The sequence below is a fragment of the Stenella coeruleoalba genome (assembly GCF_951394435.1).
Source record: "Stenella coeruleoalba genome assembly, chromosome: 8".
Taxonomy (NCBI): domain Eukaryota; kingdom Metazoa; phylum Chordata; class Mammalia; order Artiodactyla; family Delphinidae; genus Stenella; species Stenella coeruleoalba.
In genome coordinates, this window is record NC_137154.1 from 94,990,358 (window position 1) to 95,015,758 (window position 25,401).

The 25,401-nt window shown below is 56.5% G+C and overlaps 1 protein-coding gene across 3 annotated transcripts; it reads right to left on the minus strand.

Annotated features, from left to right (window-relative positions):
• Positions 1–17,821, minus strand: USP2 (ubiquitin specific peptidase 2). 3 transcript variants are annotated; one of them, XM_079929704.1, is made up of 13 exons: positions 16,928–17,821; positions 16,520–16,705; positions 4,593–4,643; positions 3,949–4,072; positions 3,641–3,752; positions 3,432–3,542; positions 3,207–3,271; positions 2,918–3,021; positions 2,749–2,829; positions 2,536–2,614; positions 2,203–2,310; positions 1,897–2,017; positions 1–1,679 (listed from the first exon to the last, which is right to left on the minus strand). In XM_079929704.1, the coding sequence occupies exons 1-13, from the start codon at positions 17,693–17,695 to the stop codon at positions 1,592–1,594; spliced, it is 1,998 nt and encodes a 665-aa protein (XP_079785830.1). In that variant the 5' UTR covers positions 17,696–17,821; the 3' UTR covers positions 1–1,591. The 3 variants fall into 3 exon arrangements, with proteins under 3 accessions (XP_079785830.1, XP_079785831.1, XP_079785832.1); XM_079929705.1 differs by lacking the exon at positions 16,520–16,705; XM_079929706.1 differs by lacking the exons at positions 16,520–16,705; positions 16,928–17,821 and adding an exon at positions 7,958–8,391.
• Positions 17,822–25,401: the final 7,580 nt, after the last annotated feature.

A 25,401-nucleotide genomic window follows, 5' to 3' on the forward strand; every position in this document is an offset into this window, starting at 1 on the left:
TCTTCTCCTCTTGCTTACACAGTAAACAAGTGTACACCAGCCCTTTGGCTCAGGTTCACAGGTCTTCCCTGGAGAAGGGTGTCAGGCCAGTTAGACTCAGGGTGTCTTTTTCTGATGCTTCCTGGGAACACTGGAAAGTTCTGGGCTCCGAGGGGCACAGGTGGGGCCCAGCCGTGTGGGTGTGCAGAGGGCTCCACGCACAGACCTCCGTGCCTTGGTGCGGAACAGCTGTTTTCTAGGGGGCAGCACAGAGTTTTGCCCGACTACTTAGGGCAGAGTCAAGCCCATGGGAAAGAACCATACAACTGAGGCAAGATGTCCCCAAACACCCAGGCTCCAGCTCCCAGGTTGGACTGTAGACCGATGCCGAGAGGAGCTGGAGCTGGGGGTGGCATGGGCATCCCTGAGAAACTCGGTCCAGAGGGCCTACGTCAGGAGGCTCTGAGAAGGGCGTGTGGGGCAGGAAGGTCGGAGAGGAAAAGCAAGTTGAGGAATAAATTAAAGGTGAGAGAAGCTCGAGGGTAAGGGGCTCCTGCTATCCTTCCAACAGCTGGGGAGTAGCCCGGGACTGGGTTAGAGGAGGCTGGCGGGAAGAACTTGATAACACTATCAGAAGAAATCTCCTTTCACCTGCTCTCCTCTTCACCTCACTGCAATGCAAAACAAGCCAGGGGCTACGGGCGCGACCCTGAGGCTCCCCGGCGGCTCTGAACATGGCACTGGGGAAAAGGGAAGAGGCTGAGGGATATTTCAGGGAGGGGCAGTCACCCCCTGGTCCCCAAATGCTATAAGGCACAATTCTTGGAGGCAACTAGATTCCATCCAAAACGTTAAAAAAACAAACAAGAAACCTGTCAGAGCCCAGGTCTACTGTGGCTGTGCTTGGGGCCTGGCCAACTCCCACCTAGCACCACTGGGGGCTGGCACGAGAAAAGCTGTATTTTGAAGAATTAAGGGAAAAAAAAGAAAAATGACCAGCACAACGTCCCAGCTGTGAAGAGGTGTGAAAGACAGCATCTCCAGTCTGAAAACTTTAGTTACGGTAAATTAAAAAAAACAGCTGGGCTTTTAAAAACCAAAAACAGCTTTTTTCAAAGACGTCCCCTCATCTGTCCCCCCGGAGTTAGCAGCGTTAAGAGGGCTCTTGGCTCATGGGTGTTTCTCTTGCTCCTGGGCCGGTGAAGACGGGCAGCGATCCTCCCCAGCAGGCTCCAGGGGGCGCTGTCTCTCCGGGAGGCCGGGGCTGGAGCCGCGGCCAGCGGATGAGGAGCTTCTCCCCACAGACGGCTGTTTAATCACACACAGGAAGAAACCACAAGCTTACAGATGCAAACACGAGAAGCCGAGGGACACTGTGCTGGCTCGGTCTGTGTCCTGCCGGTCTTCCCTGCCAGGCGGGGCTTGGGGGCAGCAGGCTCCCCACCCCAGACGCTGGCCAGGCTGCAGCAACTCCTGCTCGGCAGCTTCACTTTCCTTTAGTTTTCGCTTATTAGTCAGGTGGGTTTTTATTTTTTTTGCCTTTTTTGGTCTTTTTAAAAAAACTTAGGGTGTAGGGCCACCACGGGGAAGGATGAGGTGTAGCTCGTCGTTGCTACATGCGGGAGGGTGGACTGGCCAACTCGTAGAAGAGCAAGTAGGCGTCGCTGGTGCGCACTTGGCCGGAGGACATGGGGGAGACGCTGTGGAGAGAAGACAGGTCAGCCTGGCGGCCGCGGGGCCCCATGACACGACAGAGTGGCTGGGGGAGCGTGAGGGCCCGTCTCTGATCTACTGGACACCCGAGGCCACCCTCTTCTGGAGGGTCTTCAAATGCACAGCACCCCTTTGGGCCCTGACCTTTTCCGGGTGAGGTACAGGTGCCTGACGGCCGGGAGCCGCGCTCGAGGCCTGTCTCACCTGGAGTCATTGAACGTGTGCCATTCTCCCGTCACCGGGCTCCGGCAGTAGGCTGTGTAATGGCCGCCCATGGTGGTTCCGGAGTGATTGGACACAGCATACAGGTTGTAAACAGCGTGGTCTGAGGAGGAAGCACAAGGCGTCCAGCCCCCGAGGCATCCCTTGCCCCCGGGCCCCCCCCTCCTGCCGCTACTCCCAGTTTCCACGTCTCACTCCTTAGCAGCGTCCCTCCACCTCTTGGCCTCCCCGCTGTACCTTAGACACTTGCGCCTCGGTTCTGCGCCTCCAGTGCAGAAAAATACTTACTGGTGTTTTCTGAGGCAAATTCTCTCAAGTCCAGGTCTCTTAGTGGGAAATTCACAAATGTTGTAAGCTTGCTGGTTCGTATCCTGGATTCTGAGAACCGCTTCAGATCTGGTATTGGTGTGAGTCAAGGACAGACAGGGTGGCAAGAACAGAGTCCGAGAACAGGAGACAGAGCCCCTGAGGGTGACTGCGCTTCTCAGGAAGCAGAAGGGCACGCGGGAGGAGAAAAGCCGCCTGACGTTCTGAGGTTCCTACTCCGTTGGCCCTCACCTGGGCCCTTGTCATCAGTCACTCTCTAATGTCAAGTCCCTGCCCTGACGAGCTGAAGGATACGGAGCACCAAGATCTTTGGGAACCTCTGGATGGAGAACTTCTTTATACACCGCTTTCTGGCTCGGCAGCGACAGCACGTCTGAAAGACAGGATAGACAGAGCTGGGAAGGACTCACGAGAGAGGCCAACAGGCGAATCCAGCAACTCCTAGGCTGGTCCGCCCCCGAGAGGGCTCAGGGAGATGCACTCTCGCTGCCAAGGAGGGTGACTTACTGGCTTTTCATCGCCATCAAGCACATCCTCTTTGGTGAAGAGCCTCATGCAGTCCATTAACGTCACCTCAGGATAACCTCGCTGGGAGAGAGAAAAATGAAGGTCAGAGGTCGCTGACATGAAAGGGTAAGAGCGGGAGTTTCAGATGCAGGGGGACAGGGGTGCGTACCTTAGCAATGGGCAGAGACAGGTCCCAGAAGGGATCAAAGACTGTAGAACAGTAACCACAATCAGTACACGTCAGGGAGCTCTTCAGCTGCCCGACAAAGAGATCTGGGGAGAGACGGACATGCGATGCTTAAACACTGTGTCTCCTTTCTCACCGCTCCCGCCTCAGACCTTTGGGTGCTGGGCACTGGATAGCAGGAGGGGTCCCTGGGAGAATGGGCTTCTCATGCTCTGCTCAGGCAAAGCACTTAGCAGGGAAGGCAGGCATTGCCCCCCGTGCCCGCACTTACCCCCGATCCGACTGTCTTCCCGTTCTAGATATTTCCTCCACATCTGGCGCCCTTTCTCATCATCACTAGGACCCAGAGAGAGAGGAAGACAATTGGGTCAGAGCTCAAACCATGATAAGTTTAAAGGCCTAGGGATCTAAATCCTTAATATCCAAAATTCTCCCCAAATCATTACCCCCAAAGAAGTTCGTGTAGTTCTGCCCCCAGCACTCTCCTCCTACTTACGGAAGATGGTCGAAGTTTTCAGGGTTGGACCTGGGCCTCGCTGTGACCCGGTTCACCTCATTGTGGAGCCCGTCCAGAAGGAAGCGAAGAAACTCCTGAGCGTCCTGCTGACTGAACCCGAAGAAAAGGGAGTGAGCGACACCTCTGGCCCCTAGAACCTGCTGCTGCTGCCACCCACCCCGGGGAGGTCACGTCCCCAAGGCCCTTACTTATAGCCGACGAAGCGCGGTGCGTATCTCTGGATCTGGGTCTTGAACTCAGAGGGGCTCACCACATCATTGGGGGATGAGGTCCATATGGTCTGGATTAGTTTTGCAAACTCTATTGGAAGGAGAGGGTAGAGAGGGGCGTGGAGGACAGCTAAGCCATTTTCTCTACGAAATTCTTAAACTAGAGTCCCAACTAAAAGAAGCCAAAGAAAGAGAAATACGAGAGGAACACATGACACACAACTACTAGTGCAGCGACAGCAGAGTGGGAGAAGCGTCCTGAGGGGGAGCAGGGCCGCGCCCCTCACCTTCCATGAGGGCTGTGTGTGCACTGCTGCTGTGGCCGAGGTCCCGCATGTAGAGCCTCTGGAGGCAGTAGTCCCTCAGCTCCCGGGTGTTGCTCAGGCACTGCAGAATGGAGTTCATGAAGCACTGCGAGAGACCACCTGCATGTCAGCCGCGGAACAAAGACCCTGGCTGGCATGTCTAGTTACGTCCTACCTAGAGCCCTCTGGTCCATCGGGCCCAGAAATGAATCCTCCCACAGCCTCAAGTGCCTCTTTTTGTAAGTAAAGCGGTGAAGTGAGGCAAGTTCCCACTGCTGGCACAGGTGATGTAACTGGTTATTTACTACAGAGGTGTGCAAAAGGGAGTGGGGGAGCTGGACAGAAGTGGGTGGGAAGTGATGGCTGTCCTCGAGGAGAAGGATCCAGGAAAGTACCTAAGCTGCCAGTTCAAAGGGCAACTCCTCTTCAGCAGGGCTTCCTGCTGGGGGCGGGGCTGAGGAAGAGGTCGGCAACTTTGTAAAACACCAGCCAGGAAGGGCAGGTACCAGCTGGCCTAGCGGGTAGGGAGGGAGTCGGCTGGAGCCAGGAGGGGACTCTGGTTAGACGGTCCCAGTTGGGATGGTAGGGAGTGGCCTCAGGAAAGAAGTGGGCTAGGAAGAACTCACCGTGTTCCCAAGGTTTCGGAGACCAGCCAGACCCTGGGTGCTCTTAGAATTCTGTAAGCAAAGAACACGTGGCATATTCAGGCTGAAGGAAGAGGCCTGGCCTATGTTAGGTTCTCTCTGCAACTTTCTGCCAGTTGTAGCCACTGGCATCAAGCCACACACATTATTCTCTCTCCAACTTCAGTCTACGTACGTTGTAGGCAAGAGGGGTGTGGAATGCCTGTCATTTTCAACACACAAGAAAAATGTTCTTCGAGGCTTTGCTTTCTTTTATCGACTACGTGTTTTCCCCCATCTTTATGTTACTTTTCATTCTCTGCCATATTGGAGACTGGAGTTGAGAGCCAGAGACCAGGAGTTCATATACCTGGCTCCAAGAAATTTCAGGCCCCAAATCCAGGCACTCTCTCAAATGACCTCCATCAGTATCCTGACATGCCTGATGTCTAAAGCAGCTGTCACAATGAGCACTTCAAGGAGGTCTTGCAAAGTTCAATGACAAAACATCTCAACTGAGTCTAGATCTTCATCTGGGGAAAAACCCTAGTTGGCCTGCCATTCTGAACCGCCAGAGACAGGTGGAATTCCTTCCAGCTGAGCTCAGCTCCTGAGGGCTGATTAAAGCCTGGGAGAATCCTCCTCGCCTGGTTCAGGTTTCAACACCCTGACTGGCCACCGGCTGGGAATCCTTCTGATGGCAGGTTGGGCCAAGCAGAGGTGAGCACCTGGCTGAAGGCGCTCCTCTTGCTCTTGTCCCTACTGTGGAGGCTGGTGAGGGGGTGGGAGGGAGAAAAGGTGCTCCGGCGAGGACTCTGAGCGTGTTTGTCCAGGTCTCTTGGCTGACCCTGGCCTGACCTCCAAGGAGTCAGAAAACCTTCAGGCTCAAAGGGTTAACGCATCGGCCTACAGATGAGCCTTCCACCCTCCGTCTCAGGGAGGGGACCTGGGAGCAGGCAACTCTGGAGCAACACTGGCTGGGGCATGCGTGGGGCCAGCTCAAGCCTGATCAGAACAGGAGCCTGAAATAACTCAGCTAAAATTACTCATGCCGTGTGCTGTCAGCAGCTCAAAGCCCATGAGGTTGTCAGCATAAGGGGGTGGGCTGGGGAGAGGCAGGCTGAAGGAGGGCTTTTCTCAGGTATTGCCCCGCTGATCCCACAAGTGGGAAGATCCTTCCTTGCCAATTCTCAGGTCTAACACTAATAGGTAGGGAAGGAAATACCTAAACCAGCAGAGAGACCTGCTGTCCACCTGCAGCTAGAAAGAAAAGCCTATTGGCAGCAGGTGGGGTACAAACACCCGCTGAAGAACAGCAGTGTATGGCCCCAGACACAGAATTTAAATCTTCACGACAATCTCAGTAAACCCTGATGCTCCAGTCAGAGGGCCACAACAGAGATAACTCCCCGGACAAAGACCTTATCAGCATTTTGAAGTAGACATGGGGCCCAACAGAAACACTGATGTCTCCGTGTTGCCCATTCGGAACTAAACGTTAAAGCCTGCCCACGACAGAATACCTGCTCTTTCTTCCCCAGGACACCCACTCTTACATCTATTTCCGGCAGTGCTTTATTAGTTCTTACTCCCCCTCCCCGTGCCTCAGACAACATCTGTCTAAACGGGCCACAGAAGCAAAGCATTCTACCGCTGGTGACTGTCGCTGTCCACCAAAGGGGGCCCGTGGCTGAGGCAGTAGTCATGCAGCTCTAGTGGGGGTGGGGCAGTGGGAGACTGGAGGCATCTCTCTAATGAAGCATTCCTGTGGTGTTGACACTTTTAACTGTGACCCAACAGAGGGAAGGTCAAGGAGAACAGCTCACGACCTACGGTTACTATTCTCGAGGCTCTACCCCTGCTTATGGCCTGGCGGGTGGAGAGATGGGGGAGGCTCCTTCAAGGCATCGCTGGGACCCTCTTAGTTCTGGGTTGTGCCTGTGTCTAAGATTTCCTGAGCTCAAAACTACTTGCCAATTTCTAAGCACTCTGTGTAGAAGGCGGCTGGGTAACAGAAGTCAGGGGGTGGGAGCGGAGGGGAGAGCAGGGCTGTTCTCTGCCCAGCCAGATATTCTTCTGCCATGAATAGGAAATCAGGAGCTGCAGGGAAAGTCAGCAGTTTCCATTCCAGAGAGAAACAAAATGTCCCAGGAGTGACCTTTCTTACGGGAAAAACAATCCTACCTCAGGGCCGACAGGGAGAGGCCCAAACTGGAGAAGTGGGGAGAGACCCTGAACAGCCAGCCTCTCACCAGGAGACAAGGAAATGACTCCAGTTGGGATGCTGGAACTCAAGTGCAAAGAGCAGAGAAAGTTCGGGTCAAGAGCTTCCTTAAAATTAGCCATCAGCAAACCTAATTTGACTCGGTAGCAACCACTGTTCTTGAAGGTAGATGCCACCTCCATTGCCAGCAAACAGACAGCATTCACCTCCCAGGGAAGGAGCAGGGGGCTCATAAGAGCCTGTTCTATGTTAACGCGGGGGAAACATCTGGGAACACGAGCCATAGAAGAAAGGCTGATGGAGGTTTGTGTCTTCACACTCGAGACCCCAGGAAAGGGCTTTCCTGCTTACTTCACCTGTGCCATGAGGGTCAGCCATGGCCAAGGAGGCTGGTATGGCCCTGGCACGGGGCAGTGCACACACTGCCAACACGGGAGCTGGTGCTGTTACATAAGACTTGTCAGGCTCTGGCCCCCTCTCTCTTCCCCGAGGGGGCAGTGCCCAGCCTTTAGCCCCAGCATCACTCTGGGGCGGCTACGTCATTTGAGGGATCCAGTGCCCACTTAGCTGAACTGGGGAGGGCTGGGAAGGGAAGGGACGTTGACCTCTTTCCCCGTCTGCAACTCCTCTGCCCTTCACGGGGTCAAAGGACCCCTGTTACCGACCCTCTGGGAAAGGGCCTTTTGGAACTGAGTGTCGGGGAGGCGGCCCCTTTCCCACCAGCCTTTCTTGCTGGGTTTGGCCTTGGAGGAGTCACGCCCGCGGGGTCCAGCGAGCTGCCCGTTCCCTCACACACCGAGAACTAGTCAAGGTTACGCTTTCCTGCACCTGTCCTGATAGGTGCCAGGAATTAAGAGTCCAAGAGCCACCTGGTGCAGGGGTCGACGAGAGGGAAGGGGAAGGGGGGTTCGGAGGGCTCCGGGGCTGGGACCTCAACAAGGGGTGGGGGCCGCGAGTAAGCGTGAGATCAGCCGGGGAGGGGCGTTCCTTGCCGGGAGACCCTGGGAAAGGAGGGGTGGGGGCTGAGGACGCTCCGTGCCCGGGCCCGGCGCGCGGCAGCAGGGGGCGGGAGGGAGGGCATCCCGGGGAGGAGGCGGAACCCCAGCCCTCGGCGTTGGGGGTCCCGGAAAAGGGCCCCGCGTACCTTGGCTTTGTTGAGCAGGAGCCCCACGAAGGTGGAGAGCAGCAGGGAAGGGGAGAGAGGGGAGCGCGGCCGCAGCTCCTTGGCGAGGGCGGGAAAGGGGGCTGCGGGGGGCTCCTCAGGCAGGGTCACGGTGTACGAGGTGCGCATGCTGACGGGCGGATGGCGGGCTCGACCCCTCGCCTAACGTTGGCCAAGGAGGCGCGGGGTAGTACCGCGCGATCCCACGGCCCGGACGCCCAGGCCGGCGAGGCCGCCACAGGACACCGTCCGCGGCGCCCGGCGGCAACCGCTACGGCAGGCAGATCGCGTGCTCCTCCGCCTCAACCTCCGCGGCGCACGCCGCCAACCGCCCCTGCACCGGCTCGCTCTCTCTCTCTCTCTCTCTCTCTGTCTCTCTCTAGCAGACTGGCGGCCCCGCCCGCGCCGCTGGCCGCGCGACGTCAGCGCTGGGGCGGGACCAGGGCTCCAGCTCCGCCCCCGCTGGGCCCCGCCCCCGGCCGCCAGCACGCGGACCCGAGCGAGGCTGAGACCCCGCCAGACCCCGCGCTTCCCGCGGGTCCGCCCACCGCCTGGCTGCCCCCAGCCCCCTGCCGCCGACAGAGCCCGCCGGCCGCAGAGACCTGGCAGCCCCCGGGGGCCGGCAGGACCGGAGCGCGGAGTCCGGCACCCACCTCGGGGTTGGGACTCGAGAAACTGTCTTTGAGGCCCGCAGAGGACACGTCTCCAAGGACGAGTGTCAGCCGGGTGAGCTTCCCCCAAGGCGGCAAACGATTCCTAACTTTTTGGGGGCTGCAGATCATTTTGAGAACCCGATGAAAGCTCTGTACTCATTTTTTTCAGGGAAAAATGCACCCACGCACAAACTTTTGCACAGCATTCAGGGGGGATTCAGCATTCAGGGCTTTCTTGGAGCCCAACATCGACACAGACCGTGAGGGTCACAGGGCCCAGGTTAGGAAGGTAGATTTCCACGGCTTCGGCATTGAGCACCCCTCCTCCCTCCAGCCCTTAGTTTGGCCCACTGTCAAGAGAGGCAATGCCCATATTTTTATATGGTACAATACATCACCGTACCTTTTGGCCCCAGGAAGGAACCTTTTCTGGCCTCTTCTACCCAGTTACCCAACTCCATCTCTCCTAGAATCTCAAATTTTGATTTGTTTTCGGGAGATGGGGAGAAAGTACCACCACGGTGGAGAAATAGGTGCTCAGCTGGTGTGGGGTGAGTGTACTCCTCTGACCCGAAGGACAGCAATGCTTGAAGGTTTCTGCTGCTCCACCCCCCTCACCTATCAGGGACCCACACAGAATCTGCCTGGAGAAAGTATCTTGTTTGGAGCTTGATGGGTATTTTTAGCCAGTATTTTTAGCATTTAAAAATACTCTGGGAGGCAGCAGTGTGTGCTGTTACTCATCTGTGGCCTCCTTCTGTTTCCCTTGGCCTGTCATCCCCACATGTACACGCACACGGCACACACGACCACAGCCACATGGGGAGTGTGTCCAGGATGCATGTATGGCTTGTACCCCAGGACTCCCACAGAACAGCGATTTTGTGCTACTGAGGGGGGAGCACAGACGGTTGCCCCTGTGTGTTCCAGCAGCGGTGGTGGGAGGAGTGCGCAGGTGGCAGGAGCTGCAGGGCGTTCTCCTGGGTGATAAGTGAGGCTTGATGTTAGGAGGGGTGATCTCCACAGTCACTCTCCTTGCCGGGTGACCAAACCTGGACCCTGGACAAAATGCAACAGCCTTCCTCCATGCTTCCTTCTTCCTAACCACACCCTTCCTAACCACACTGCAGCAAGGCTTGCATTTCATCACATCACTCCCCTGCCCTGAAACACCCGACTCTTCTATCCATTCTGGAAACCTCAGGTAGCCCTGTCTGTGAGACTGTCATCCATAGGCCGGACGACACCACTGTCACCACCCTCACTCTTCTCTGATCCCCGCTGCCAACCAACCTGCTTTAGCACTTGCCTTCTCTCGCTTAAAAAACAAAATTGCCGGGCTTCCCTGGTGGCACAGTGGTTGAGAGTCCACCTGCCGGTGCAGGGGACACGGGTTCGTGCCCTGATCCGGGAGGATCCCACATGCCGCGGAGCGGCTGGGCCCGTGAGCCATGGCCACTGAGCCTGCGCGTCCGGAGCCTGTGCTCCGCAACGGGAGAGGCCACAGCGGTGAGAGGCCTGCGTACTGCAAAAAAAAAAAAAAAAAAAAACAAAAACCTGCCACCGATGAAGTACTTACTAAATGCCAGGCACTGCTAAGTGCTTTATATATATTAGCCCAGCTAACTTGCATAATAACACAGTGATGTAGCAACTATTACCTCTGTTTTCTAGATGAAGGAACTTAAGCCCTGAGAGGTCCAATGACTTTCCAGGACCACGTAGCTGGTAAATGGCAGCGTGGGGCTTTGAACCCAGACAGGTCCTACAGCAAAACCCATGCTAGGAACAATTACCAGGAGATTCTGGAATGCCTTTCCTGTTCTCTGCCAGTTACCAACCTGTAAATTCTGCTCAAAACTCATGTTTTCCACAAAGCCTTCTCTAATGAACTCCACCCAGCTCGAAACACCATCCCTGTATACCCTCAGTCTACTAGCATTCAGTTTCCACTGTATGAATTTGTCTTAATATGTTTATCTTTGTGTTATAAGTGTCTCTAAGGCTTCTGTAAGTGGTCTGAGCTTGTGTGTTGATTGTACCATCACACTGATGCCTCCTGAAGGGCGGGGCTGTGGGTTCTCTTAGTGGGTGCTTAATAAAGACGTTGAGCTCACCATGAAAGGGGGCCAGAGCAGGCTCTGCTGGCCATCCTGGAAGTCCCACTGAGCCCAGAGGGTGGGGCGAGTCTGGGTTTGCATGTGGAGTAAGTGAGCTGCAGGAAGCGCTGTCTATCAGGTGCTCACCCCCTGGAGCATTTGGCCTGTCTCCCCATGACGTAGGCCAGCCACCCCGGGACATCATGACATTCTGCCAGCTCTCTCCATCTTTCCTGGGATGCGGGAGGTTAGGGGCATTGCTGGGAGAGGGGAGGCCCAGCTGGAGAAAGCTCCTGCATGGGAGCCCTTTGAGAAGCCGGGGCGGAAAGAATTCCCACAGGGTCCAGTCTTGTCAGGCAGGTCTGACGGCTGCAGGACACCGCCGAGGAAGAACCGAGGTCCTTTCTCAACTAGCCAAGCCCCTCTGAGACCCTTTCTCCTCAGTGCCATTTCGTGAAGTGGGGTGGGTAAAGCATATGGTCTTCTGGGATCTGAATCTGGCTCCGGCTCCATGACTTTCTGCCTCAGACACACTGAGCTGATCTCTGCAGGGCTCATTCCTGCAGCCCGAGACGGCCATTTCTCAGACCCTGTGCTTGGCCTGCCTCCCCCGTAGGTATTTTCTCACCTCAGATCCTTCCTGGCACGGATGGAGTATTTAAGTAAATTAAAGTCAGCGTTAGCTCTACGAAGGCAAGACGGCGAATACCTTGTTCCCTCAGATCTTAGTGGGCAGCTTGGTCCTGGATTTGGAAACACTGCTTAGGCCCTGCTCCTGGGCGCACCTGCTGTTACCACCGCAAACGGGACAGACTGGTGGCCTGATTGACTGAACTGGTAGGGGCTCAGAGTCCTTGTTAGGAGGCTTGGCTTTCAGCCCACGAGTGCCCTTGGGGACGGAGGGCCAGCCAGCGGTACCTAGGTCTGTAGGAAGCTCCGCCTCCCTGCATCACTCAGACTCCAGGAGGCCAAAAGCTCTGTACTCCTTTGAGCCCCTGGGCAGTCCGGCCTGAACCAGCTGGATTCCAGAGGCCCACACACTTCCCTCTCTCGTTTATACCTCTGTGTGGGGCACCAGTTTCTATGGACCCATTGAGGTGAGAGGGTGCAGGGGACGACGTGTGCAGCTCTGGGCCCTGAACATGCTGTTCATTTCTGTAGCCGATGGTCAGTGGAGCGGCTCTCCCGGGGGCAGGGAACATTTTGCCAGGCATGGATTAACTTCTGCCTTGCTGAGCCCACCCCTGCGCCACGTTAACTCATGGAGACATCCCCGAGGCGGGGTGGAGGGGGAGGCAGGGAGCACAGTGCGGGGCACTGATTGAGAAAACGAGCCTGGGTAAGGCAGCACCAAGGCCACCAGCCAGGTCATAGCCCACAGCCGGTCTTCAAGGGCTGGAGACATCAGTGTCTGGCTGATTCTAACCACAGACTACAAACCGACTGCCCTTTCTTTCTCAGCAGCTAGTACTAGTCCTGGCCGTGGGACTCCTCTGGCTTAAGGGCTCCTCTGTGTGACCTTCCTATGCTGTCAGCACAGATTCAGGCCCTGAGGAAGTTCAACCTCCTCTGGGTGGCCGAGTGGGTGAGGACAAGCCCCAGGGTCTCAGGCTGCCAAGCTGGACAAATAAGACAGCAGGGATGCAGTTCGGAGTGGCTGAGTAAACAGTGAGAAGGCAGGGGACGGAGAGGAAGGTCACTCCTCTCACCCAGGAGCCCTAGGGCAGCCCCTGCTGTCCTCAAGTAGTTCTCTTTGGAGTAAAACTCCTCCCTTCCCCCTACTGCTTGGCAGCAGTAAGTCCAAAGTCCCACCCGAGAGAAAAATCACATGACCTCGGCTTATATAATCTCCCTGTCACTGAACAGCTGGAACCCGAGGCTTTGCGAGATGAGTCAGCAGCCCCAGTGGCAAATAGGACCCAGGTGCCCAGGCCGTTTGCTCCTAGCAACAGGTCCCAGAGCAGAGGGCACGGGTGTGCAAGAGGCCGGGTCAGGCCCTGCATCCGAGCAGCAGATGCCCGGCCCATGGCTTGTGCTCTGGAGGGCCCCAGGAAAGAAGGAGGGTGGCCTCTGGCAGGGCTGAGGCCAGCAGGCAGAATGCCAGGGCCGGGGAGGGAGCAGCTGGAGGGGGTGGAGCGGAGGAGGATTAGGATGGATTGTAGGGGTTAAAGCGCAGCCCTGGAAGGGCTCAGTGGGAACAGCTTGTCCTTCCATAGGCCCAAGGGAACAGGAGAGGTGGGGCAGAGGGGGGACGTGCTTGGGCCCCTGGCTCTCTGCAGGGCCAACTCACCTGGCCTGGCTTCCTGCCTTGGAGTCCCCACTGAAGGTAGTGAAAGGTTTTTTTTTTAATCAGTTCTGAACCAACACACCTCCCTCCTCTCCAGTCTGTCATAAGGTGGAGCCTGGGGCAGCCCTCACTGTCCTAGGCTGAGCTGCACCCTCCGTGGAGTGGCATTTTGTTGGTACTTAAGCAAGCTGGGGGTGAGGTGGGGGGGTATTCAGAATTCTTGTCCCCCTACACCAGTTCTTCACCCGTGTTCAGCTGAGTCTGTGACAGTCCGAGTTCACGTGGGCTGTTACTATTAACAAGGGGACTGAGTCTGGTTAGAACTGTTCTAGTCCCCGGTGGGCGGTCCTGCTTGTGACCTCCCTTTACTGTACTTCAGCTGTAGTTCAGGTCAGCTACCCTGAGAGCCCTGGGGCCACGGCTGCCCCAGAGGAGTCAGATCATGCTGGCTCCGCCCCAGGATGCACTTCCTTCTCACCTTTGTTCCTCCCAACGGGGGTCCCCTCTCCCACTCTAGTCAGTTGCCGAGTGCCCCTTCTTTTCCATCATCTCCTTTCCCCCCTTAAGTTTAAACCGACTCTCCCATCACATGTTACTGGTTTCAGATTCCTCCACATCCATTATTTGCTTTGAACCTCATGACATCCCTGGGAGGTGGGCAGGGCAGGCATGACCATTCCCTTTCATGGGTGAGGAAACAGCTCAGGTGAGAGGTGTCCAAGGTTAAAGAGGCAAAATGTTCTTCCAGCGGTCAGAGCAGCCCATCCCAGCCTCGGATGACCTCTCCCTTCCCCATCACCTATGACACCGCAAAACACCTAGGGAGGCCTCCTACTGCCGCTGCTTTTGGAACTTATCTCCCCAAGTTAGTTGTGCATATGCCCGAGGGCAGGGGCCATGGCTCACACCTCTCCTGCCCCTGGAGCACCTGGAAGGGGGCAAGGAGGACTGACATGTATGCAGCACCTACTACGGGCCAGGCCCTTTCACACGCAACCTTTGATTCCTCACGACAGTCTATGAAGTGGGAACTATGATTGCTCTCGTTTCACAGAGGAAACAGGTTCAGAAGTTCAGGAACTTCTCTGAGGTTATGCTGCTAGTAAGCGGAGCACCGTAAATGAATGAATGAGGCAGTAAGATCCCCAGATGGAGATCGGAAAAGAAACTGGACCTGGTTCTAGGCAGAAGCGGTCCAGGCCCCATGCACAGGGATGTTCTCACGCCAGCAAGATGTAGTCAGCTCCAGAGGCGAGGGTGAGGGTGGTGAGGAGAGAGAGGGGTGAGGTTAGAGGGCTGAGGGTGAGGTTAAATCAAGGTCTTACACCATGGAGCCCACGAGGGGCATTTCCCAGTTGATAGCATCTTCTGGAGCGAGAGCTCACAGTGAAACCCTAGCTCAGTTGTCGGGCTGCTGGCTACTTCCCTGTGTTGTGGGGTTGCTTCTGGACGGGAGGAGGGACGCTAGGGTGGCTGAGTTTGCTCCGGGTCAATCTGCCACTCCTCTGAGGTCCTCTCTCAGAATTCCCCTCACCCTGGCCCTGGGGGTGGAGGTGGGGCCGGGGTGTCCCCTGTGGAAGGTGTGGAGGGCAGCAGGCTCCAGGGAGGTTTGGAATATGCCTGAGTGGGAAGGAGGAAGCCCTGCTCTCCTGGGATTGGGCCTGAGAGTGGCTCTGCAGTTTAGTCTGTGGAGGGGAGGTTTTTGGACCTCGGTGTGCTTGAAGATTACCTGACAGTCTTGTGAAAAGGGCAGATTTCCAGGCACTGTCCCTAGAGAATTTGATTCGGGGGGGGTCTGGGTGGGGCCCAGACCCCTGAATTGTTAAGCTGTGTAGGTGATTCTGAGGTAGGCAGTCTGCAGACCCCACTTTGAGGAACATTGAGCCCTGTAAAGAGCCCTTCTCGGGCTTCCCTGGTGGCGCAGTGGTTAAGAACCCGCCTGCCAATGCAAGGGACTTGGTTCGAGCCCAGGCCTGGGAAGATCCCACATGCCGCGGAGCAACTAAACCCGTGTGCCACAACTACTGAGCCTGAGCTCTAGAGCCGCGAGCCACAACTACTGAGCCCACGTGCCACAACTACTGAAGCCTGCATGCCTAGAGCCCGTGCTCCACAACAAGAGAAGCCACGACAATGAGAAGCCTGCGCACCGCAAGGAAGAGCAGCCCCTGCTCACCGTAACTAAAGAAAGCCTGCGTGCAGCAGCAAAGACCCAACATGGCCATAAATAAATAAATAAATAAATAAATAGCCCTTCTCTTTTGAGCAAAGGGAGGGTGCCCCTCAGAGGCCTCTAGCACCCAAGCCCCTCCACTGAGAGCTGTGCAACACCAGACCTGTTCAAGGGAATCACGCTCCACCCCAAGCGCACGTGCCCTGAGAGCATGTCTTTCTCTCCCGGGCCAGCTCTGTCGTGTGCCACTTCTCGTCCCTCCGACATAGCCAGCCCTGCCCTTTCAGGGCCTGAACGCTCTGGGAGGCACCAGCCTTTGCATCTCCCATGGCACCTCACAGACGGCCCAGCAAGGCCAAGACTCTCTAAGTAATGGTATCAAAGTTGTCCTCCCAAGACCTTTAGTTATGACGAGTTTCAAGATCCGTGCCTCAAAGCTCCACCCCTATCTTGCACCCCTGCTCCATTTTTCCGGACAAGCCCCTTAAGCAGCATTTCTTGCTATGGCATAGCTATTGTTTCCAAGAGACACGTGTCCTAAGAGTAGGAGAAGAGTACATAGAGTAACGAAGGCAACACAACACCCAGTTCTCCTGCCCATATGCTTGCCTGTCCATCTACCCACCTACTCATCCACCCAACCATCCATCCATCCATCCATCCATCCATCCACCCACCCACCCGTCCAGCCACCCACCCACTCACCAATCCATCCATCCATCCATCCATCCATCCATCCATCCATCCACCCACCCACCCACCCGTCCACCCACCCACCCACTCACCAATCCATCCATCCATCCATCCATCCATCCATCCATCCATCCATCCATCCATCCATCCACATGATAAGCACGTCAGCTGAGTTCTACACTGAGCTAGGCACATGGTGAGGGATCTAGAGATCTGATTTCTTTCTCATCCTATGAGAGCTCACCATCTAATGGGTAAACTAATGACTACAGAAAAGGCAGAATTGTAGTCAGTGCCCCAAGAGAGGTGTGTTCAGGGATTAGATGTGGGTGGGGCCACGCCAGCCTTTACTCTGTCTCCAGCAGAGCCTCTTCCCTTATTCGAGCCCAGGCACTATTGGAGTAGAGAGGGATTGGATCGTCTAAAGCCCTAGACAAAAAGTTCTGCACCATTTTCTCCAAAGACACATGAGGACAACTCCTGTCCAGACACCCTGTCCTGAGCCAGGCAGGGTCCATCAGAGGAGAGACCCTCTTCTCCTGATGTCTTATGTCCCAACGTTAAGCCACGTCTCTGGACTGGGAGGTGAAAGCCTGAGCAGGAGGAGAGATGCAATCAGGGCCAGGGGGCCTCTCTTACCACGGGGCACACTGGTGGTCTGGGGGCCTCAGCAGTCAGTCCAGGATGGGGCAGGGCCTGCAGGGGACCCTGGCATGTTGGGTGGGAAAGTAGAGGATAAGAATCCCAGTGTACGTGAGGGTAGCTGAGCATTTCCAAGATGACTGCTGGGCCATCACTCAGTGCACGGGTCATGAAGTGGGTTTCCTGGGGAGAGTGGGAAAGCCCCTGGGCAAAGGCATCAAACCATGAGGGCACCGGACGTGCCGAGGTTACTTCCCTGGCTCATCCCCACCTGGGCTGCAGGAGCAGCCGCTGTGAGGCCTGGGAAGAAAAACCTCTGCCTTCGATCATCGGTCAAGTTGGGAGTCCTTTCCTCATCAGTGGCTGCCTCCCCAGCCCATCACCGGGTCCCTCGGGCAAACTCACCATGGTGTTTCGCCCTGGGGAGCTGGAGCAGCTGGACACAGGGGCCTGGCCCTTGCCCTTCTCCCACAGCGTGTAACGGCCACTCGGTCGGTAGGTGGGGCTGAGGACTTCAGGGACTCGTGAGTGAGGGGCCTGGGTGGGCACCTGCGGTGCGCTGCCCTTGCGACCATAGCTCTCCAGGTAGTCGGCCAGGTACTCAGAGCGGCTGGCTGCCTGGTAGAGCCCCTGCAGGGCACATAGCTCCTTGCGCGTGCGGGCCAGCATGGGGCCGCGGCCCAGGTCTAGCCGGTAGCTATCTGAGGTCCGGAGGCTGGAGAAATCCCGGGCCAGGTCTGATTGACTGTTCGACTTCTTCTGGGTCAGGGTTACCCCCTGGTCGCGGGCATTGATGGGCAGGTAGCTGAGGGAGCTGGTGGTCACTCCATAAGGGACGCCACTGCCCCCGCTGAGTCCACTCCCTGAAGGCCGCTCGGTGCCCCGAGTCTGGCTCTCCGCACGCTTAGCACCCCCGATGACATCGGGTCTCAGCAGGGGGCGGCCTCGGTCATAGTCCAGGATGGAGGGGGAGCCATACGTATGGGGACGGGTGAGGAAGCTGGTGGGGGGGCTGGGCTTGAAACCAAGCTTCTCCTTCTCCAGGAAGGAGGCAGCCAGGTTGGCCCCGTAGGAGGAGGGAGTGTAGGTGCCATAGCCCGATTTGGCATAAGGGGCATCTGTGTAGCGGGCCGATTCTGTGTAGCGCTTCAGGGTGGAGGAGAGCTGGGACATCCTTCAGGGCGGCACTCAATGGGAACTGGGAGCCTCATGGGCTGAAAGACAAGGAAAGCAGTTGTCAGAGGGCCCTGCTGGGGGTCAGGCTCCCACTGTACCTGCTCTCCATCCCCAGCTGGCCAGACCTCAACCAGGGACCACACAGTCTAATTCCACGAGAGGCTGGCCCGCTGCTGAGACACACCTCTGCATTTGCGCGCACGCACACAGGCATGCAGGTCTCCACGCACCCGTGCTTTCACACCTCAGGGAAAGCATGAGAGCTGAGCTGGCTTTCATAAACCACACGGGGCAATCCGTCTCAGCACGTCCTGGCCACTCCAATTGCTCCCCTCAAACACCCCAGGGTGAGGCAGGGACTGCCCTACCTCTGCAGCCCTTCAAGCAACAAATAGTATTCCAACCCAGGTCCCATCTGCTTCCTCTCCTCAGCTTCTGCAGATACTCCCGAGATGGGGGGATGCCACCGCCCTCACCCCCTGGATTGGAAACGCTGGACATTTCAAGAGTTAAGACTGCTCCCTTGCTTTCTGACCTACGGGACGAGCAGGAGTCTTTTGCGAATCTTACACTGTCTGAGCTGACATGACCTGAGAGGATCACCTGGCCAGATCCTTGATGAGAAAAAGGAGGCCCATGTGGTTTGGGGGAGGCGGCGATGAGTGGCTGCGCAGGAGCCTGACCTTGGTCTCCAGACCCAATCCCAGAGTTCTTCCCTGGACATGGTCACCTGCTGCGGTGGGGGATCCTCGTGTGGTAGAGCCCACCGTCTTCACTGATCTCAGACTTCTGTTTCAAGTGGAGTCAGGGCCCTGTGGCCTCCCAGGGGTTCTCCCCTACCAGCACCCATCACAAACTGCTCATGGTGATAATGACTTGTGCAAAGGGGGCCCCCTAGAGGCTAAAATCCTGCACTGCAGGCAGCACTCCTGTCCCTACCCCCAGTCCTTGCAGCTGGGGTGGGTCCGCTGAAGGAACACAGAACCTCTGAATTGAGGAGTTTTGAGAGCCCTAAAGGGTCATCCATCTTTTTTTTTAAGTTTCATGTCATATATATTTTATCACAAGTAAAAGAAGACATTTCCACATCCATCATCCAATTGAATCTTCCCAAGGTCCCAGGGAGTGGGCAGCCATGACCACACTTTACATAGAGGACACTGAAGCAGACAGGGGCGAAACAGCCTGAACCAAGTCTCACCGCAGAGACATCAGATTTGGGAATCCATCCCAGATTTCCCCACTGCTGAAACAAGGGTGATTATCAGTTAGATGCATTGCACCTGTTACCTGCCCTCACTGTTAAGGTTGCTTTAGTTGTTGCTACAAAAGACTTGCACATCCTCCAGATCTTACTCAGACTAAACCGGAAGATGTTTGCCCAAGTTGTTTTTCAGGAACTTGGAGTCAGCTGTGTCCAGTACATGCTCCAGCCAATTAAGACTGGTTAGGACCATCAACCCCTTCCTGGGCATCTGAGAGTGTCCACTCGATGAAGGGGCCATCCATCTTAAGTTCTCTGTTGTACAAATGGGAAAAGCGCCGCTGACTTGCCCAAGGTCACGCACTAGCAGGCCCAGGGCTGGCGTCCATGTCTCTCAGATTTCCAGCCCAGTGCTCTTCCCACTTTACCTCGACTCAGCACCCCCATCACATTTAGGCTCACGTGGGGGCCCGCAGAGTCCCTCCATCACCGTGAACATGCAGGCTTTATCTATAATGGAGCTGGAGGGCAGAGGTGCTTGGAGGGAGGAGCAGGTAGGATCGGGCCTCTTTCCTTGAGGGTCAGCAGGGGCTCCTGGGGCGGTGAGGGTGCAGAGTCATCCAGGACCCTCAGAGGAGTGTGCGTAGGGGCCGGTTTTGACGTGCCCCGTGGCTGACTAGCTGGGTGATTTTGCCCTAGTCATTTAACCTCCCAAGCCCCAATTTCCTCACCTGCAAAATCAGTATAATAATCATCATTATGATTCCTGCCTCCCAGGGTTGTTGCGAGGAATAAATGAGATAATGACATGTGAAAGCTCTCAACAATGACAGTGGTTATTATCTCCTCCCCCAGCCCCCGCCAGGCAGCCCAGCTCCTCCCTTTGTAGGCCTGTAATAACGTCAGGGCTGGCTGTCTCCTGCCCGGCGGGCGATGAGCGGGCAGTGGGCAGAATCTAGCTGTTCGGCAGCCAGTGGCTCGGGCAGCCCACAGCCTGCCCCAGGCCGCAGCCCCAGCCCATTAGGGCAGAGAGGAGCTGGTGCCAAGCCTCAAGTGCTGAGGGCCAGGCAGAGAGCTCGAGAAACAGTCCACGTAAGGCGTGAGATAGGTGCAGGGGTGGGAGGTGAGCAGGTGGCACCTTCCATATAGGCCCCAGAACAGAACTTGTAGGCCCTGCCAGAGACCTCCAGCCATTTCAGTCTAGGCTGGCATCAGAAAGGCATGACTTATAAGTTATCGTCCACCCTTTTCCCGCCCGGCCCGGAGGCCCCCTACCCTTCATGTACACTCCCTCCCCACTGTGTTCCCACCTCCAGCATGACTTTCACCCCTTTCTAGGAAAAGAGAACTGGAGGAGGGCTAGGGGAAACCACAAGCTTCCCGCCCATCTGCTTAGCTTTCTGGGGTCCAGAGAAGGAAGAGAATGAAGGCTGAGAGAGGCCAGGGGGAGAGACAGAAAGAGGCACAGGGGGCGGGGGCGTGGGACCAGTCCTCCTCGATTTCACTTTGGAGAGCGCCATCAATAATTCAAAGTCAAAGAGACTCCAGGTCTCAGGAGCTGGGCTCTGGGACACCTGGCAGCCAATCAGATATGACCCCACCCCACCCCACCCCCACCAGGGCAGGAGCTCGTACCTCCTCCCCTCGGGCCTCTCTACGCCTCCCCACACTGAGGCTCCCAGGCAATTGGTATTCTGCAGGCAGTGCCCCAAGCTTGCGACCTCTCCTGGCCCTGCTGATGCAGAAGTGCTGGGGCCAAACAAGGTGCAGCAGACGGGGACAGACGGCCCTGGGATGGCCCACAAGTAACACTGGGAAGGGTTGGGGTCTGGAGGTGGAGCCGTACCTTCCAGTCCCCAGAATCGCAGGAGGGCTCCTAAGTCCCTCTCTCCTGTCTACTTCAATCTGGCAGGCAACTGGCAGACCTGTCCCTCCCTGCAGCCTCAGGTGGTCATGCCATCACTAACAGCCCCCTGGAAGCTGCCTCTCAGCGCTGGCAGCTGGTTTACAGCTCCCCTGTCTGGGGAGAGGGTCCCTATTGGGGCTGAGGCCTTGACATGCCTATCCCCTCCCCCAACCCCCAGTTTCACTCTTGAGGACAGTGCCAGCCAGCATCTTTCAGGTGAGCAGACAGCTTGGATTGGCGCCCCTTGCATTACCTGGCACGGCTGTCCCTGGAGGCTGCAGAATGCACCCCGGGCGGGAGAGTGGGCCGGGGCCCTGGCTACAGCCTTGCTGCGCAAGACAGGGACAGGACGGGCACTCACATGGCCACGAGTCTCCTTGTTGCCAAAGGAACGGCCTGAACTGAATGGCCCTTTCATGGGGCAGTGGGAGGCCAGCCGATTGGCTGTGATCCCCCGTCCCCCTCCCTGCCCAGCATGGGGCCCCTGCTGCCCGACTCCTTTCACTGTTTACCCAGAGCTGGCAAGTACAGGCATGTGGTTCCAGGCAGTGCCTCCCCAGGTGCCCGCCACCTCAGACAGCAGGGGCAGCCTCCCTGGCCAGCCTCCTCCTCCGTGCCATCTCACCGGGGCCCTCGGCTTTTCCCTGCTCTGCCAGGCTTCCCTCTCGCTTTGCTCAGTTTCTGTCTCTTGGGAGGTGTGGTGGCATCCCTCTTCCTGAAAGGATGAGTGAGCCAGCTGGCCACTGTCCCGCCAGCAGGTACTGAGCACCCCTGGACCAGGCATCACCCTGAGTGCTTCTCGGGCTGCCTCTCATTTCTCAGCAGCCCGAAGTCCAACACTCATACAGCCTTCCCCGCGCCCCTGGCTTACAAACAGCATTTGAAGGTTTAATTTTTTTACATTAAATTGAAATTCAAAATATTTTCATTCAAAATTTTAAAAAAATAGACAAGAAATTTAAATAATGAAACATTCAAATGAAGCATTTAGCATTCATATTTCTGAAGTTATTAAAGCTTAAAACTGCACTAAGACGTCTGCGTATTAACTCAACCCTCACGACTGCCCTAAGCAACAGGTGCTATTATTATGCCCATTTGCAGATGAGGAAACTAGGGTTCGGGGAAGTGATGTGGCTTTCCCCAAGGTCACACTGGGAGCAGTGACAGAGCTGGACTGGGACCTACCTGGGCTCTGCCTGCTGACAGCTACCCTGGAGCCAACCCCCCCACCTCCCTTCTCACTTCCCTGGCCTCCCCCTGAGCTGGCACAGGGTGGGGGGCCTGCAGCATGGGGTTGAGGGGGATCCAGGCATCCACTGTCTAGGCAACAGCATGGCAGCTTCAGACTCCCGCAGGAGCTGCCCTTCGAGTTTCCACTGCAGGCGAATGAAAGCGAAGCCAGGTGCAACCTGAGCCCCAGTATGATGCTGATCGGCCGAGACATGGTCCAAGAGGCCTCCATTTCACCCATGATGCCAAGCTCCTGCATGTCCCCTGGCACCAGCATCTGGCCCCAGCCAGGGCCCTTGGCCCAAGGCCCGGTTATGGACATGCCCCCCAGCCTCCTACCCTTGCTGCAGCTCAGCCCACCCCCCGAGGTACCCAGACTAGGTGAGTCAGGGGTTAAAATGAACCCTATCTTCCTGGGGCCACCAGCCCTTTACGTCAGCCACTGTCATTTCCTGTTGCTCACGTGAAGGGCTCCGTAACCTGCCCAGCCAGGGGAGGGACTTGCTCCCCAGGAATCCCTGGCACTCCTGGCCCCCAGGGTAGGGGATGGGTGATGCCCAACATCCCAGCAGCCTTCACGGCCCCTCTCTGCCCAGATCTGCTGTCCTTTCTGGGGTGAAGGCGTGCCAGCTTCTGTGGCCTTGCCACTGCCTGGATAGAGAGCCCCTAGCTGGGCTTCAGAGGTGCGCCTCAGCCGGATTTAGTCCCTTCCCTCCTACTCAGGTGTCCGGGACAGGTGAGTGGGGAATCCCAGCCAGTTCCACTAGGTGCTTGCGAACCTCCACAGTGGTGACCTCAGAGCTTCCCAAAGCCGCTTGCTAACAACATCGGAATGAGACAGTGAGACAGCTGACCTTGAAGGGTAAAGTGGGCTGAGAGAGGGGCCCTGTCATCTACACTTTCCAAGCCGCACGCCCAGCTGCTGGGGCACTGTCTACACACAAGCGTCAATTCCCAGGTTGAGGAATGTCCCGGCCAAAGCAGAGGATGCAGGTGGAGTGGAAGGTGAGGGTGAGGGGTATTTGTGCTCTCATAGTCTAGGAGTTCTGTTTACTCCTCTCAGGCCCACTCCCCTCCAGCCTGCCACTAGCGGCTCTGCCTCTCGGGGACTGGCACCCACCCCACTGACCCACCAGTTTAGTGCCTAATATGCCTTGGCAGGGGTCATCCAAGGGGCAGTGGGTCCCTCTCAGTCTCTCTAGATCCCAGTAGTTACCCAAGTGCTGGGAGTGGGTGAAGAGGTAAGATAAAGAGACTGGGGATTAGAGCCAGAATCCTGCCTGGAGGAGAAGAGGTGGTTGGGCTTAGGGCAGTGTCTCTATAGGGCACTCCTTGATTTGGGGTTGGGAGGGGGGTGGGCATCGCTACACTTCCAAGAAAAGGCAAAGATATGGGCCCCCGGGCAGTATTAGAACCCTTAAATTCTCTTTTCCAACCACCCTTCCAGGCACTCTCCTGGTACCCACCCCAGGGGAGAGCCCCAGGCTCCCTCCCTCTCCTCTAGGGCTTCATTGTTCCTCCTTCTGGCCTCTGAGCCCTTGGTCTTGTCCGTAGCACCTACCAGGCCCGGTGGGGCGGCCTCTCATATGCTCCCCCAGACAGACAGGGCTCCTCCAAACAGACAGTCCAGGGCCCTCTGGACAATGGCCCTGTGAAGTTCGGACATCAAAGGGGCAGTTACTGACCTGTGTCTGGGGACACTGGACAGGATCTGGGGGCTTCTCCTTCCCCAGCAGGGCAGGGAGTGCAGTGGCCAGCCCAGAGGCAGGGCTCTGACTCGGCCGGGTAATCCGGAGCTCAGGTTACCGACTCCGATATATATAGTATCTTATCTGACCTCACGGAGATGGCTAGCTCCACTCGCTGGCATTCCAAGCTCGGGGAGAATTAAAGGGGCAGTGGCAGGCCCTCCCCTTGAGGTGGGCCGGTGCCAGGCAAGGAGATCCTATGAGACTGTTTGAAAGGAGGCATTTTGAAATGGAACAGAAGGAGGATTCAAGGGGAAACAACTGGAAAGAGGGTAGAGGGAGGCGGGTGGGATTAGGCAAAAATATGGAGAAGGAGGTGTCAGTCGCTGAACTGCAGAAGAGCAGGAAGCCTCAGTCCACCTCCTTTAGTTTTGAAACAGAGGAGACCTAGAGGCAGACAGCAGCTCGCTCAAGGGCACACAGGTAGGGAGAGGCCGGAGGGACCCCTCTCAGGTTCCCGGTCCAAACTCTTTTATAATGGACTTCTAGGCCTGGGCTTGTATTCTGGGGCTTTCCCTTTTATTGGCTCTGAGACAGTGGGCAAGTCACTTAAGCTGTCTGGACCTTATTTAGTCTGTAAAGCAAGAGCAATAATAATGCTGTACCTCACAGGTGTGAGGGTTAAATAATATTTGTAAATTTCCTGGCCCATAGTAAGAGTTCAATAAATGATAATTATTACTAGATTGAATACTTCCACTTATTATTATAATCAGTGGTAGTATTTGTAGTAGTACCTCCCGGGTGAAGCTTGCTAGGGAGAAAAGGGCCTCCAGGCCACGCTGCGGGAGTGCTCTGTTCTAATGCCAGAGATCAGCGCCATGGTTTTCTGAGCTGGTCCATGTCCCATAACTGGCAAGGCAAACGAGCCTTGCCCTATTCCCAGATGTCCAGTCCACCTATCAGAGAAGGGCCAGGCCCACTTGGGCTCCTTCCTCCTCCACCCAGAAAAATATAGCGAGTGCAGATTCCCCCAGGCTACCGGGAGCAAGGCTGGCTGCTCTGCTGTGTCCACTCTACCTGCAGGAGTGCTCAGGATGCCGAGCCTACGGAGCGGGGCTGGCTGGGCAGGGTCACAGGAGGAAGCTGCTGCACTCTTAACCTCTGGGGCCTCGGTGCTCTTGTCTGCTCGCAGTCTGTTTCTCCTGTTTCTCGATGGCTCTCCCTGAGCACTGGGAGTACCCGGGATGGTGCCTCCACCCCGTCTCAGCAGAGGCTACTGACTCAGCTCAGGTCACGATGATGCACTTCAGAGGATGCCCTCGTACCTGGCCCTCATTCCAGTCCTCCTTCCGACTCCAGCTTGGCATCCTTTACAGCATCAGAGGAGTGGTGGCTGCTCCAGCCCCAGCCCAACCAGCTCTCCTTTCCTCCTTTTATGCGTCCCCGACTTGGGGACCTTCTCATGCCTGTGCCTGGGGAGGTGAGCTCAGCAGGATGCAGCTCAGGCCCATTCTAAGAGCAGCCAGATGAGCAGGTAGATGTTCACACCTTAGCTAGAATGGGTTGGCCAGAGCTTCCTTAGACTTAAGTATAAGTTACTTGCCTTGGAGCACCGCGTGCCTGCTGCCGGTTTGGGATTGGTGAGAATTTCAAAGATGCCTCTTTCTGG